Here is a 14,785-nt window from a genome sequence, read left to right as displayed (position 1 = left end):
CTGAAAGTATGTGATGTTTGAATTTCTAAGGACTCTTGAGAAGGTAGCAGAATCCCAGAGGCCTGAAAAGGGCGGTTGCAACTGCTGCTGCTGCTGCTGCTGCTGCTGCTCCTCCTCCTGCTGCTGCTGCTGCTGCTCCTCCTCCTCCTCCTGCTGCTGCTGCTGCTGCTCCTCCTCCTGCTGCTGCTGCTGCTCCTCATCCTGCTGCTGCTGATGCTGCTCCTCCTCCCTCCTCCTCTGCTGCTGCTGCTGCTGCTCCTCCTCCTGCTGCTGCTGCTTGCTGCTCCCTCCTCCTCTGCTGCTGCTGTGCTCCTCCTCCTCCTCCTGCTGCTGCTGCTGCTGCTCCTCCTCCTGCTGCTGCTGCTGCTGCTCCTCCTCCTCCTCCTGCTGCTGCTGCTGCTCCTCCTCCTCCTCCTCCTGCTGCTGCTGCTGCTGCTCCTCCTCCTGCTGCTGCTGCTGCTGCTCCTCCTCCTCCTCCTCCTGCTGCTGCTGCTGCTCCTCCTCCTCCTGCTGCTGCTGCTGCTGCTCCTCCTCCTGCTGCTGCTGCTGCTGCTCCTCCTCCTCCTCCTGCTGCTGCTGCTGCTGCTGCTGCTGCTGCTGCTGCTGCTGCTGCCACTGCTGCTGCTGGCTGATAGTTGTTGGCTGCTGGTTGCTGTTGTGCAGGTTTATCAAGTGGTCATGTGCAATGTCACAATAAGAAATTGGATATCTAGAAGGTGAAGATCAAACTTGCCCCCAAGGAACACAACATCCATAATCAGCAGGAAGTACTCTAATGATATTGACACCTCTTTCCCTCTAGATTCTTTCTCTCCTACTTAATGTTTGGGGGTTGGAAGGGTAGAATAGGGGTAGAGATGGATAGGAAAGGGAGCTATAAAATATCAGGGTGCATGATGTAAAATTCCTAAATAATCAGTAAAAATGCTATATTGGAAAAAATTTAAAAAGCAAGATCTTGTATTTATTTCTTAAAGGAACTTCTCAAATTAGAGAGTAAAAAATCACTCGGATATCCAGTGAATTTCTCCATGTAAGTGGTAAAATCTTATTAAAGGCCACAATATGAAGTCTACTGAATGACAATTTGCTTCTGAAGCTCAGAGTAATGTCTGGATATTAGGAGTCTTGTTTGTGTAGCCTCACTGTTAGCTAAGCCTGGCAAGCCTTTGGTGAATTGATGACCAATAAATCCAGGGGTGGACAATGCTATTAGATAAAGTGTTTTTTATCATATGAGGGGAAACTTAAGTAGGCTATTTAAATGACAAAGACATATGTCTTGTAGAAAATTAGTCTTATTTTGGATATCTAACAAATACTGAAAGAATATTCTAACACACATATATAATTAAGTTGTTGGTGTTGAGATAAATATTAATTTATCCATCACCATACCTACTTATCTGTTTTTCCTTCTTTGTGGCGTGTGATGGTATAATTTGATCAGTTTAGTGAAACTCCAGAGCACAATACACTCTATCTCAGTGTTTATGTTGTCTATTAAATCCTTTCAATCATTTTATATATTTGTTATATTCTATCAATTCGTTTACATCTCCCATTTTCAGCTCCCATTCCACATCTGGTTTTATGTTGATAGCTCCCTAAGTTTCTAAACCTCATCTGCCAATAATCATGCACTGAACAGAAATATGCAAGCATCTCTTTTCTGTATCCAGCAGTGTGGTTCCTGTATTGTATGGTAATTCAATTTCTAGTTTCTGAGGAAACCACATAGAGAATTGCCATGTTGCTTTGCTAACTTTACGGCAATAGTATATGAGAATGCCCCTGTTCCTGTATTTTCAACAGCATTGAATATATGACCTAGTAAAATAGCCACATTAACTCAGATAGAATGAAATTTCATTTTGAGTTTGATTTGAATTCCCCAAACTACTAGTGATTTAGATAAATTACTACATCTAGATAATGCTTCTGTGCCATTACTGTATTTTCTATTATAAAATATCTATTTAAATTATACACCAATCTTTAACTATTTATTTTTAGATTATAATATAATGACATAATTTCTCTCTTCTTTTTCCTCCTTCCAAATCCGCCCATAAGCCCCTTCTTACTATATGTCAATTCCATAGACTCTGATCCATAACTGCTGTGGTCTCTCTATCCCTGTATAATGTGTAAGCTTATATAAGTGATATTTTTTCTGTTGTGATGTTTGAGATTCTTTCAGATCATTTGTAATGTACTAAGTCTAATAATTTTTGTGATTTCATTTTTCTTTATACTTGAATAATATGCATGGTGTGTCTGTGTATGCTACATTTTCATTACATATCCATCTGGTATACCTCTAGCTAATTATGTTTCCTAGCTATTGTGAAGAAAGCAGCAATGAATATAGACATGCAAGTGTCTCTGTAGCAATAAAGGCCTTTATATCCATGCTCAGGAATAGGATAACTGAGTGATATGGAAGATCTATTTTTGGTTTTTGGAAAAAACTCCAGACAGATTTCCAGAGTGTCTGTCCTAGTTTGATAAAGGGACTCTGGTTTCATTATTTTACATATAAACATCAATTTCCCTCTGATCCATTTTATGAAGTTATTGTCTTTTCACTAATTAATTCATGTGTTGATTTGTTGTAAGTGAATTGTTTAAAAGAAAACTGATTTCTGGATTTCCTGTTCTGTTCCAGTACCCTGTGTATGGGTTTTGATGCCAGTGCCATTCTATTTTGATTTTTATATCTCTATAAGTTCTTTTAACTTATGAGGCCTCTTGTTCTGTTCAATTTGCTATTTTTGTTAGCTGGTTTTCTGTTTGTTTTTTATTTCTTTGACTCTTTGGATTGGTTTTTATTGTATGCAGTTTTAATTGGTATTTTATTAGGGATTATACTCAGTGTCTGTTGCTTAGTATCTAGTATTTAAGGGCACTTTACTTCCTGATAGTGAACAAGAGAATCTTTTCCACTGTCATTCTCTCCTAAAAGCTTTCATCAGTGCTTTACTGTTTGCAGAAATAATTCACCACTTTTATGTTTATAATTCGGTAGTCTGCCGTTGTTGCTGTTGTGTCCTGCTACTTTGATAAAAGCCTTTTTCAAATCTAAGAGGTTTATGATGGATCTGAAAAATTGTTAAAATACAGAATCATTCCATCTGTGAATAAGGATAATTTGACTTATTAACCTAAAATTACAAATAAGAAGTATAAATTTTTCTTACTATATTTTATTCCCTAAGCTTTTTTCCTTCACATCATCAATTTATTAAACCTCCCTAGATGCACTGATGAACAATATATCATAAAATTTATATTATAAATAGAAATCTAGTATTTATATCACAAACATACAGATCATGCTTTGGTTATAATTATAACTGTTTTTAGGAAGGCAAGTCACCAATGGATTTAATGGAACTTCTTAACTGAAAGGCCATATTCCTATGCTCAACCATGTTCATAGCGACTTTATTCATAATAGCCAGAACATGCAAACAGCCTAAGTGTCCCTCATCAGAATAATGGATAAAGAAACTGTGGTACATTTACACTGTGGAATACTACTCAGCTATTAAAAACAAGAAATTCCCAAAATTTGTGGACAAATGGCTTGAACTAGAAATGGTCATAATGAGTGAGTTAACCCAGAAGCAGAAAGAGACAAATGGTATATACTCACTTAATCTAGACACTAGCCCAAGAAGCATGTCCCTTGAAAGTCTTCACTTACCAGGAAAGTGGGACAGAGGGGAGGACATCCTATTGGGACTCTAGGTGAGAGAAGCATGGGAGAATGGGGAAATAGAAGGATCCAGAGAGTCCTAGAAACCTACAAGAAGAACATTATAATGGGCGGATTTGGGCCCAGGGGTCCTGCTCAAACTATGGCACCAGTCAAAGACAATACGGGCAGTAAACTTCAAACCCCTACCCAGATCTAGCCAATGGACAGGACATTCTCCACCATAGAGTGGAAAGTGGGGACTGACTTTCACATGAACTCTGGTGCCCCATTTTTGACCACGTCCCCTTGATGGGGAGACCTGGTGGCACTCAGAGGAAGGATAGCAGGCTACCAAGAAGAGACTTGATACCCTATGAGCATATACAGTGGGAGGAGGTCCCCCTCAGTCACAGTCATAGGGGAAGGTAGTAAGGGGAAAAGAGGAGGGAGGGAGAAATGGGAGGATACAAGGGATGGGATAATAATTGAGAGGTAATATGAATAAATTAATAAAATATTTTTAAAAAGAAAGGCCATATGTCCATTAATTAAGTCTCTTCTTAGGAGAGTGGTTCATTTATGTGGTCTGGCTTTTCTTTATTAGTATTTTTCATAACCCCTGTATTCAATGATGTCTTCATAGTGTAGATTAAAGCTTTCAACACAGGGTTTCTGACTGTAGAAATCACTCAGTGGCTTGTTAGTGGAGAAACCTTGTAAATGGTTCTTAATGACTTTTTTATTTAATTTTAATTTTATTAATTTATTCATAATACAACTCAATTGTTATCCCAACACTTGTATCCTCCCATTCCTCCCTCCCTCCCGCTTTCACCCTATTCCCCTCTCCTAGGTCTATGACCGAGGGGGCCCTCTTCCTCCACTATATGGTCATAGGCTTTCAAGTCTCTTTAGAAAGTGCGTATGCTCTTGTAACAACAGTGGCGTACAGACTGTCTTAATGATTTTTAATGGATACTTTGTTACAGAGAGATACCACAAGCATCACTGTGACAACTAGGTCAAGGAACCTCTCTTAATCATTAATGCATGTATTCTTTCTCTAATTAGTATAATAAGATAATAATAAGATTTGTGTCATAAAGATTATAAAGAAATTATTGGTTTAAAAAAGCATATTTCAGATTATATTGTTTATACTGATCCAAAAGTTAATGGAAAATGGAATAAGTTATATCGGTAAAGTACCTAAAGTTAGGTTTTATTTTACTCAAAGACTGGACCACACCAATTAAAAGATATTAAATTGATATGAGGAAATCAAAGTAGAAAAGAATTACTGATGAATTAAAGGACTTAAGCACAAAGGATTTTTCTTAAGATTTATTTATTTATTATGAATACAATATCCTGCCTGCACATGTGCCTTCCTGCCAGAAGAGGGCACCAGATCTCATTATAGATAGTTGTGAACCACCAAGTGGCTGCTGGGAATTGAACTCAGGACCTCTGGAAGAGCAGCCAATGCTCTTAACCTCTGAGCCATCTCTCCAACCCAAGATTTTTATATTATATCAAAAATAATGATTTAATGTGCTCAAGATCTCAGTTTCCAGATAGCACATGCATTTAATGTAATAACAGTCAATAAACTCATGAATATTAATAAAATTATTACCTTATTGTCATTTTCTGAAATTATTTCAATGTATGAAAATATTGTTTAAATATAAATAAAAATATAAAAAAAAATTTTATTCCATTTCAAAAACTACCTTGGTAATAATAAATTATTTAATTAAAATTCATCAGTAAATCCAATTGAAATAGCATATAAGTAATATATAAGTACTTGAACATAAAATATAATAATGATGAGATATCATCAGATTAGAGGAATAGTTAGGTTTTTTTTAAGTTTTTATAATGTCTCTATGGCAACCAAAAAGGCAAAACTATCATCGTAATAATAAATCATAGATCACAAGAGTCAATAACCTAAAAAGTAAAACATGTATTCTAATCACAACAAAATTTTAGTGGTGGAATATGTGAAATTGTCAATTAACCATGTAATAATACTCTTAAACTTTAAAATAGCACATAGGTATATCAAAATATATGATTTTTTGATAAATTTTGAAGATATTTAATGGAAATTAGTTTATAATAAACAAGTTAAAAGTTAAATGAATATTTATTAAAATTAATTAAAACAGCATAGTAAGACACAATGGGAAAAGACCCTGTGGTACACATAAATGTAAATAGCTAGTGATTGGACTAATAAAGAAATCCACAAGTGCAATTATATAGGAAAATAATTTATTGGAAAAATGAAAAAAGATGTAAATATGAATTTCATAGAAAATGGTAAAGCGGGATGCCCAACAAACATATGAGAACATGTTCAAACTTCAGTGGCCATCCAGAAAATACGAAAACAGTTAATACCAGTATTTCACCCATTATTTTTACAAAAGCACAAACACCTCACGATTTCAATTGTTACCAACGCAGAACTGTGAACATATACTGCTAAAACTCACTATTGTTCCTTTCCAATTAGCAACACATTCAGCAAAGGGAAATTCTTACTCTATCTATACTTAACATTTTACACCAGAGCTTTCCCATTGAATTTTTAATCTCTGAATTTCTTAATGTATATATTAAAGGATTCAACATGGGGGTGATAGCTGTGTAGAAAACAGAAATAGACTTATCAATAGGGAAGTTGGAGACAGGTCTGACATACATGAATATGCAGGGAACAAAGAAGAGGACAACCACCATGATGTGGGAGCTGCAGGTGGACAGGGCTTTGCGCCTCCCTTCCTGACTGTGAGTCTTAAGTGAACTTAAGATAATTCCATAGGAGAATAGAAGAAGGACAAAGACCACCATACACATGGCTCCATTATTAGCAACTACAGTGAGGCCAATAAAATAAGTGTCAGTGCATGCAAGTGCCAATAATGGGTACATGTCACAGCCAAAGTGGTCAATGACATTGGGTCCACAGAAAGGAAGTTTATACACAGAGAGAACTTGAACCAGAGCGTGTGCAAAACCTCCAACCCAGGCTATTACCAAAAATGAGATACAAACCTGTTGATTCATGATGGTTAAATAGTGCAGTGGCTTACAGATGGCCACATAGCGATCATAGGCCATCACCACCAAAATGAAGACCTCAGCACCACCAAATAAGTGCTCCACAAACAGCTGAACCAGACAGGCTGTGAAGGAGATGGTCTTTTTATCACTAACTAAGTCTTTAAGCAACTTGGGCAAGATGGCAGTAGAATAAACAGCATCCATGAGTGAAAGAAAGGCAAGAAAGAAATACATCGGGGAGCCCAAGGAGGGGCTCCCAATCACTGTCCCCACAATGAGCAAGTTGCCCACAATTGTCACAATGTACATAAGCAAAAACATGATGAACAACGCTTTTTGCCCAGTAGGATCCTGTGTGAGCCCCAGGAGGACAAATTCTGTGACATTGTTACTCTGTCCCATTTATTCATCTATCTTGTTTCAAAAACACTTCAGAACCAGGTATAGTTGCACATGCATTTAACCCTAGCACTCAGGGAGACAGAGGCTGATGGATTGTTGTGAGTTCAAGGCCAGCCTTGTCTACAAAGTAAGTCCAGGACAGCCAAGGCTACACCGAGAAAACCTGTCTCAAAAAAAAATGAACAAAAACTTCAGAATAGAACCTGGTATAAGTCCTGAGGAGGGCCATGAATCCACGTCATGAGGAAGCATGATATTTTTACTACATTATAAAAATGGTGAGTCTGCCAAAGACATGAAGCAAACATCTGTCCAGCTCTTCTTGCAGAGAACGCCATCATTTTCTTTCACTAAGTCTCTAAGTACACATTTCTATCTCTATATGTATATATTATACCTTTCCCTCCCCAGGCTATGGGATATTCTCAGAAGAGGAGATAGAAAGAGTGTAGGAATAAGGAGTGATGGGAAACTTCAAGGGAATTGTATTTTCCAGACAGAGCAAGAATTGCATATCAGAACTCAAAGCAATTGTGACAATATGCACAAGACCCACTCAAGATCAAGGCAGACAAAACCCAGCATGAAGGAGAGGAGGTGGCCAAGAAAACCTACCACTTGTTGGTGAGGTGTTGGCATTTGATATCTGACATAGGGGAGTCAGTGTTCTTTGGTGGTGAGCCCCTACTAGGTCTACTACACAGTAGCACAGGCCCCACTCCAAAAGTAGCCGAGTAACACAAATTGGAGTCAATGTGTTAACAAAACATCTTTGTGAGAAAATGATACATAATGTTGAGTAGGTAAAGAGGTGAGAATGGGTTTGGGTAAATATTACCAAATCATCTTGTATGAAAATTTCAAAGAATTAATAAAATGTTATGGTTTTTTAATCTGCAAAGAACTGGTAGCAACACAGCTGATTATGATAACTTACATAGAGCTGATATCATGAGAAGATGTCTTACAGTATATTCTAGGTAGCTCCTAACTTTCCTGTGCAACTAGAAATAGACCCATTAATATCAAAAACTTTTATTCTTCAAATATATCTCATTTATTTAAAAAAAAAAAAAGATTTTAAACCGTATGAAATAGTCCCAATGTTATTTAACACATTTCTGCCCATAACAATTCACTTGGACTATCATATTTCCCTAGAATTTTAATTCTGTCATTTCATTATAACCAAATCAGTTGTTTTCACAATTGCACACACAATGTACGACTTTTTTTTTTTTATGTAATCTAAACCAACCTATGATTTCTAAGACACAGGACAAAATGAAACCTCTAGAGACAGTCTATTTCATTGTGTATAAATATTACCAATATTTACCTGTGAGAAATCTAATTTGTCTTGATTTAAGCAAGCAAATCCCACTCACATGGAGTTGGTAGTGGAAGGCACGCGCAGAGTTCTAACGTTCTTAGAAGTAGTTATGATGCACCTTCAGCACGCCTCAGTCACATTGATGCTTCTTGGAAGTTAGAGCTACGGAAATCCTTCAAGCCACAGGCTAAAAAGCGCTGGCCTGTTGTAAACATAAGGGTAGAACATAATTTGTGGCAGTTTTGCCTCATTTGCTTTTTGTCTTCTACAAGTTAACACCTTTCAATGTTTATTAATAATATTTATATCATGTTTTCAATAATATTGAATTTCAGGAGGACAAAATTAAATGCCAATGTAATTATTTATATAATAAAGTGAAAACAGATTATTTTATGTTTATACAAACTGTATTATAAATTAGTAAAGATTTAGTTCCATAAAACTGAAGAATAATATGACTCCCCTTTAAACTTAAGCTTTCTTTAATATTATTGTAAAATCTAATGATTTAATATAGCTATTAAAAACATAGGTTTAAAAATAGTCTCATAATTTCAAAGAGACCCTGTATAACAATGAAGTTATTTTCAGCTATAAAGAAGGATAATATTAAATGATTTAATAATATTGATATAACCTGACTAATCATATTAAATGAATTAAATAGGCCTAATAATGACAGATATCACATTTTTATTTCATTTTGTGTTCTAGATTTAATATAGATACAAAAAATCTTATATGTATAAAAGATCTAAAAGAAGTAAAATTTTCTAGTGAATCTAAGGGATTGTCTGAAAGGAGAAGGAAAATAAAATAGGGAAAATATGAAGAAATGTGGTAGGTATTTATGTTCAAAGTGCATACATACTAATATGATGTTCTCTTATATAATCTAGTATAATTAAAATTAAAATGTGTGATAAAATATTCTATAAAGGAATATACAATAACAAATTTAGGCTCTATAGAGAGAAGGTAATTCCCTGTGAATTGTTCTATGTAGGCAGAGAAGATTTTAAGAAGCACACAAAGCCTACATATACCTACTGGAACCTATTAAATTTTGTTGTCATGTGTACTAATACATGAGATGCTGAGAAATTTATAACATTTGAAGTGAAATATATATAAACATAATATATCTTCAGTAACACCATATGAAAATTAACATCTTATAAAATAAAATAAACAAATGTGCTGGAGTTTTACTACACGAAAAATGTTTGCATTGTTACATACCAAAATGGGAAAGAAAACCAAGCATTTGTAACAAATATGTACTCTAAGGTCTGATTAATCTCATATATTGTTACTTTTATATTTCGTATTTAGAAGTGTCATTTGAGAAGTTAACAACCTGTAAATGATTAGCTATGTTTCAGTACCTCACATTAACTTTTAGCTACAAATATTGTTGTTGGCCTATTTTTATTGGATGCCTACAAAAACATCATATATCTGTGTACATTCAAGAGAACATGATAATTTATGTTGCTTAGATGTAGGAAAATACCAACCTGCTATAACAAACACACTGCAACATAACTACCATTGGCAGTCTTTCAGAGAAGTGTCTAAGTATGCAAATGATACCTAAATATAAGGACCATTGAATCATAATTTCAAAACTTACTGAAAAATACAGTTGGAGATGTTTACATCTGGAAAACATCGTCATACAAAATTGAAATGCGATGATTGTACAAATACGCAAAAAGTCAATCTAATAAATAGAAACTTGCCCAACACTTTTGCTTGCTTATATAAATAAATACAAAAATAAGTGACACTGAAATTATGGGAAAGTCTCTCTTTTTAGTCAATTATACTCAAGCCATAAAAAGGCTTTGGCTTAAAGGGGTAAATTGGCATCCATCTGCCTCACTGAGAAGCCCGGTTCTGGGCAAATCGAAACAGTGACTTCAGTTCTCAGAAGCACTGTGATAGAAGTCTCCGGTGAGTGCAAGCTGGAGTCTTCAGTCTTTGCGTCCTTGGAGCAGATTCTCCCTGAGGCTAATTTCTTCCTCATTTACAACATGCTCCTGTATGTGGAAGATGCTAGGACATCGACACCCTCCACAGACTTCATGAAACTATAAATTCAACAAGAGCATGATACCTCAAGGACTAAATACAAAATTAGGCTTGGGTAGATTGAGCTTTCAGAAGCCTCTTGGGTCATTACGTCAGGAAAATTCTTCTTCCTTTTATTTGCAGCACAACCTATTACCTATTTTACATCATTGCTATCTTTAACAGACATGCTGCTTGTTAGAATATTTGGAACAAATTCAAAACAAAATCTCTCTTAAGCAATTTCCTCCCTTAAACAATCCCTAGAGGTGAAAGGTTAGATTTTTCCAAGAGTGAGTAGCTCACTGCCAAATTGATTCGAAAATCTTGAAATGTGAAAAAAAAAATTTCCAAAGTGTAATATGAAGAAAGTGAGAGTTGCAGGTTCTTCTAGACTCTGTTCTGTCATTCCTCTGTGTGTTTTGTTGGTTTTGGTTTGGTTTGGCTTCTTTTTTGCTCTTCACCAATCACTCCTTACTCTTTCATTTTAGTTTCTCCTTTCTCCCAAAGTATGCGTGGGCCTGATTTTCAGGGTCCGGCTGAAAGTTGGGGTATTCTATGTTCCCTAATGGCATAGTTCTACCTCTCCTCTGGGCTGTTCAAGAAATATTCTTTTGCTCCAAACTTTTTCGGCCTCCACAGGTACCTATTCTGTTTCCCACCATCTAATTTCTGTCTATAACCTTAATACTGACAACTATCTTTACTGCATTTTTCTTCTACCTTTTTTCTCCATTCATATGATAACTAATTTGTTAAAATACAAAGCAGACCAACTTCCATTTGATCAAAAAACTACAGATGGCACATTTTTCAGCAGCTTGTGAAACGTTCTCTAAAATATAGTATATATTAGGTCACAAAGCAATTGTTTTTTAATTTTTAAAAATTAAATATGTCATTATATTCTGAAAAAACACAATGAACTGAGTCTAAAAAACTTATGGAGAGCATTCAACACATTGCAGAGTGATAAATCGGTCACCATAGCAATCAAGAGTGAAACCAAATGAGTCTTAGAAATAAAGAAAAATTAACAACAAAAACCTATATTTACAATGGAAAGTGATCTGAAGTGACAACATTAAAATATCAGAGAGGACTCAAATAAATAATTTAATTACACACATTAGGACATTAGCAAGACAAACATAAACACAGTGAACATAGAGAATTCATTAGCATTATGGGGCTAAGAAAAAATTGCAAAGATTTAATGAAACAAATAATTTCCCACAAAAGGATCTTTGAGGGGTCCTGAAGAAGTCATTACTTTCCAAATTATTTACACCTATTCAATCTTAGTCTATAAACTTATAACATTTTTGACACCTTTGAAATTACTGCAATGCTAGAGTATGTTTTAATAAAAGTGTTAAATGAGAAGCCTATCAGTGAGTTACAATCCACCTAACTGACATATGATAATAACGTACTGAGTTATAAATATTCAACTAAGTAAAGACGGTTGAGAAGAACAAGTTAACACACATAAATTATAGTGAACATGGATTATAACCAACTAGGGGAAGAGAATATTTTTTAAATGAGTTGGAAATAATTTTATTATCACAATAGTAAGAAAGCAAATGTTCCAATTTAAAGTGACTTTAAAAGTGCAATTTCGCCAAAAGGTGCTATGCAAAATGACACATATAAAGATAAAATTTCCCACTTTATGGTACATTCTATTTTAGGGCCTCTACTGAGATTGTGGCTGCCCTTTCAAATGGCCTTTCCTGGTATCTCATAGCATCAAATACCAGCATCTCCTTGACCTCACCATGCCTCCAAAACCTGTACAGCCTGGGAAATCTTGTGTGTCATCAAGTGGAGCCGCCGGCAAGAAGAACAGCCTTGGCCCTGTCTGGATCACAGCTTCTATGTGCTGACCATGAGGAAATATTTCCCAGAAGATTTGGTCTCAATGATGCTGGTCTTTTCTTAATCACATCTCATTTTAGTATGAGAGCTGGCCAGTAGAGATAGTCCCACCAAGGCAAAAGCTTCACTGATTCTGGTGTCTTCTTAATTAGAGCCAATTGTTAAACCCAAACTGACCAGAGCCACATATGCTTACTTCAAACTGTGGCATAATGTCCCTGATAGAGTCTTTGTTTCTCTCTGAATTTCACAAACCAGGCCTCTATCATTGGTATTGCTGTCAACATTCCTATTTTCCAAGATCTCACAGGATATCCCACTGAGCTCTGAGCACTCCATGGCTTTCACAGGCCAAAATTCAAGCTCCACCAAACAATACACCCTAAAACATATGTCTGGGTTAGTCACAGTGATATCAAAATCCTGAAACTCTTTGTCTTAATTAAGTTTCTATTGCTGTGATAAAACACCATAACCAATGCAGCTTGGGGAGGAAAGAGTTTATTTCCTCTTACAGCTGTAGGTCATCATGAAGAGAAGTCAGGACATGAACCAAAGGCAGAAATCTGCAGTCAGAACCTGAAACAGAAACTGTTCAGGAACTTTACTTAGTGATTTTCTCCCTATTCCTTAATCATTTTTTAATAACCACCCACTCAAGTAATGTCAAGCCTATAGAAGCCTGGGCCATAGAACACACACACATTTCTGAACAAAATCTGTATATTGTAAATATAAACAAATCTCCTGATAAATGCTAAGCAATATTCACATTCTTATAAAATAAAGTTCATTTAAATTACAAGTTTGTGCTCATCAAAATAAAAGTCAAAGATGTCACAAAACTCACTAACAAGAAATGTTGCAATATATAATATATAATTAGTTCGTAATATACCAAAACTAACTTGTGAGAAACTAGATGAAAAAGAACAACTATCATAATGGATGGAGAAATAAACATGAAGATATGATCAGTCTCAGTAGCAGTAGAGAAAACAGCACAGCAATGAATACCAGTCTTGTATCTGCTACATTCACAAAAGTAACAAACTTCTGACAATGTCAAGTGTTGGTAAAAACGTAGAACACTGAAGCCATACTGCCAAAATGTATTACTGAATGTTGCTTTGTCAGAAGCAGAATGTTCAGTGAGGAGAAGTTCTTATTATGCCTGTAGTGAACATTTTACTCCACAGCTTTGCCACAGAAGTTTTAATCTCCATGTTTCTCAAGGTATATATTAAAGGATTCAACATGGGAGTGAAAACTGTATAAAATACAGTAATATATTTATCAATGGAAAAGTTGGAAACAGGTCTAACATACATGAAAATGCAAGGGACGAAAAAGAGGACAACCACCATGATGTGGGAGCTGCAGGTGGACAGGGCTTTGCGCCTCCCTTCCTGACTGTGAGTCTTAAGAGAGTTTAGAATGATGCCATAGGAGATGAGAAGAAAGATGAAAACCACTATCGACATTGCTCCGTTATTGCCAACAACAGTGAGACCTATGAAGTAGGTGTCAGTGCATGCAAGTCCTAACAGTGGGTACATGTCACAAGCAAAGTGGTCAATGACATTGGGTCCACAAAAAGGAAGTAAATACACAGAGATAACTTGAAGCAGAGCATGAGCAAATCCTCCAGCCCAGGACACCACCAACAAGAGAATGCAAACCTGTCGATTCATGACAGTCAAATAGTGCAGTGGTTTACAGATGGCCACATAGCGATCATAGGCCATCACCACCAAAATGAAGACCTCAGCACCACCAAATAAGTGCTCCACAAACAGCTGAACCAGACAGGCTGTGAAGGAGATGGTCTTTTTATCACTAACTAAGTCTTTAAGCAACTTGGGTAAGATGGCAGTAGAATAAACAGCATCCATGAGTGACAGAAAGGCAAGAAAGAAGTACATCGGGGAGCCCAGGGAGGGGCTGGCAATCACTGTCCCCACAATGAGCAGGTTGCCTCCTATGGTCACAATGTAGATGAGTAAAAACATGACAAACAATGCTTTTTGCCCAGCAGGATCCTGCGTGAGACCCAGGAGGATAAACTCTGTAACATTGTTATTATGTCCCATTTATTATTCAGTAAGGTTTGTTTCAGAAACAAGAACTTAGGACAACAGGACCTGACATGATTCTGAAAAAAAAATTAGATTTCCATTCTTCCAGAAAGGGCATCTACATCAGCATCTTCCAGAGTGATGAACCTCAGTGGTTGTTCAGTAACCATTCACTTACTTCTTCTTGGGGGAATCTCCACAATTCTGCTACAATTATTTTAT

General features: G+C 36.1%; 2 protein-coding genes across 2 annotated transcripts; both read right to left on the bottom strand.

Moving 5' to 3' along the window:
- Positions 1-6,243: 6,243 nt before the first annotated feature.
- On the bottom strand, positions 6,244-7,189 carry LOC127192951 (olfactory receptor 4A16-like). The gene has a single exon (XM_051150332.1). It carries the CDS (start codon positions 7,187-7,189, stop codon positions 6,245-6,247), a length of 945 nt encoding a protein of 314 aa, XP_051006289.1. The 3' UTR covers position 6,244.
- Positions 7,190-13,519: 6,330 nt separating this feature from the next.
- On the bottom strand, positions 13,520-14,578 carry LOC127192950 (olfactory receptor 4A5-like). Its single transcript, XM_051150331.1, has one exon. The coding sequence runs from the start codon at positions 14,576-14,578 to the stop codon at positions 13,634-13,636; it is 945 nt and encodes a 314-aa protein (XP_051006288.1). The 3' UTR covers positions 13,520-13,633.
- Between the last annotated feature and the right edge of the window lie 207 nt (positions 14,579-14,785).

This window comes from Acomys russatus, chromosome 8 (genome assembly GCF_903995435.1).
Source record: "Acomys russatus chromosome 8, mAcoRus1.1, whole genome shotgun sequence".
Taxonomy (NCBI): domain Eukaryota; kingdom Metazoa; phylum Chordata; class Mammalia; order Rodentia; family Muridae; genus Acomys; species Acomys russatus.
The sequence above is the reverse complement of the archived record's forward strand: the minus strand, read 5'-3'. Positions and strand labels throughout refer to the sequence as shown.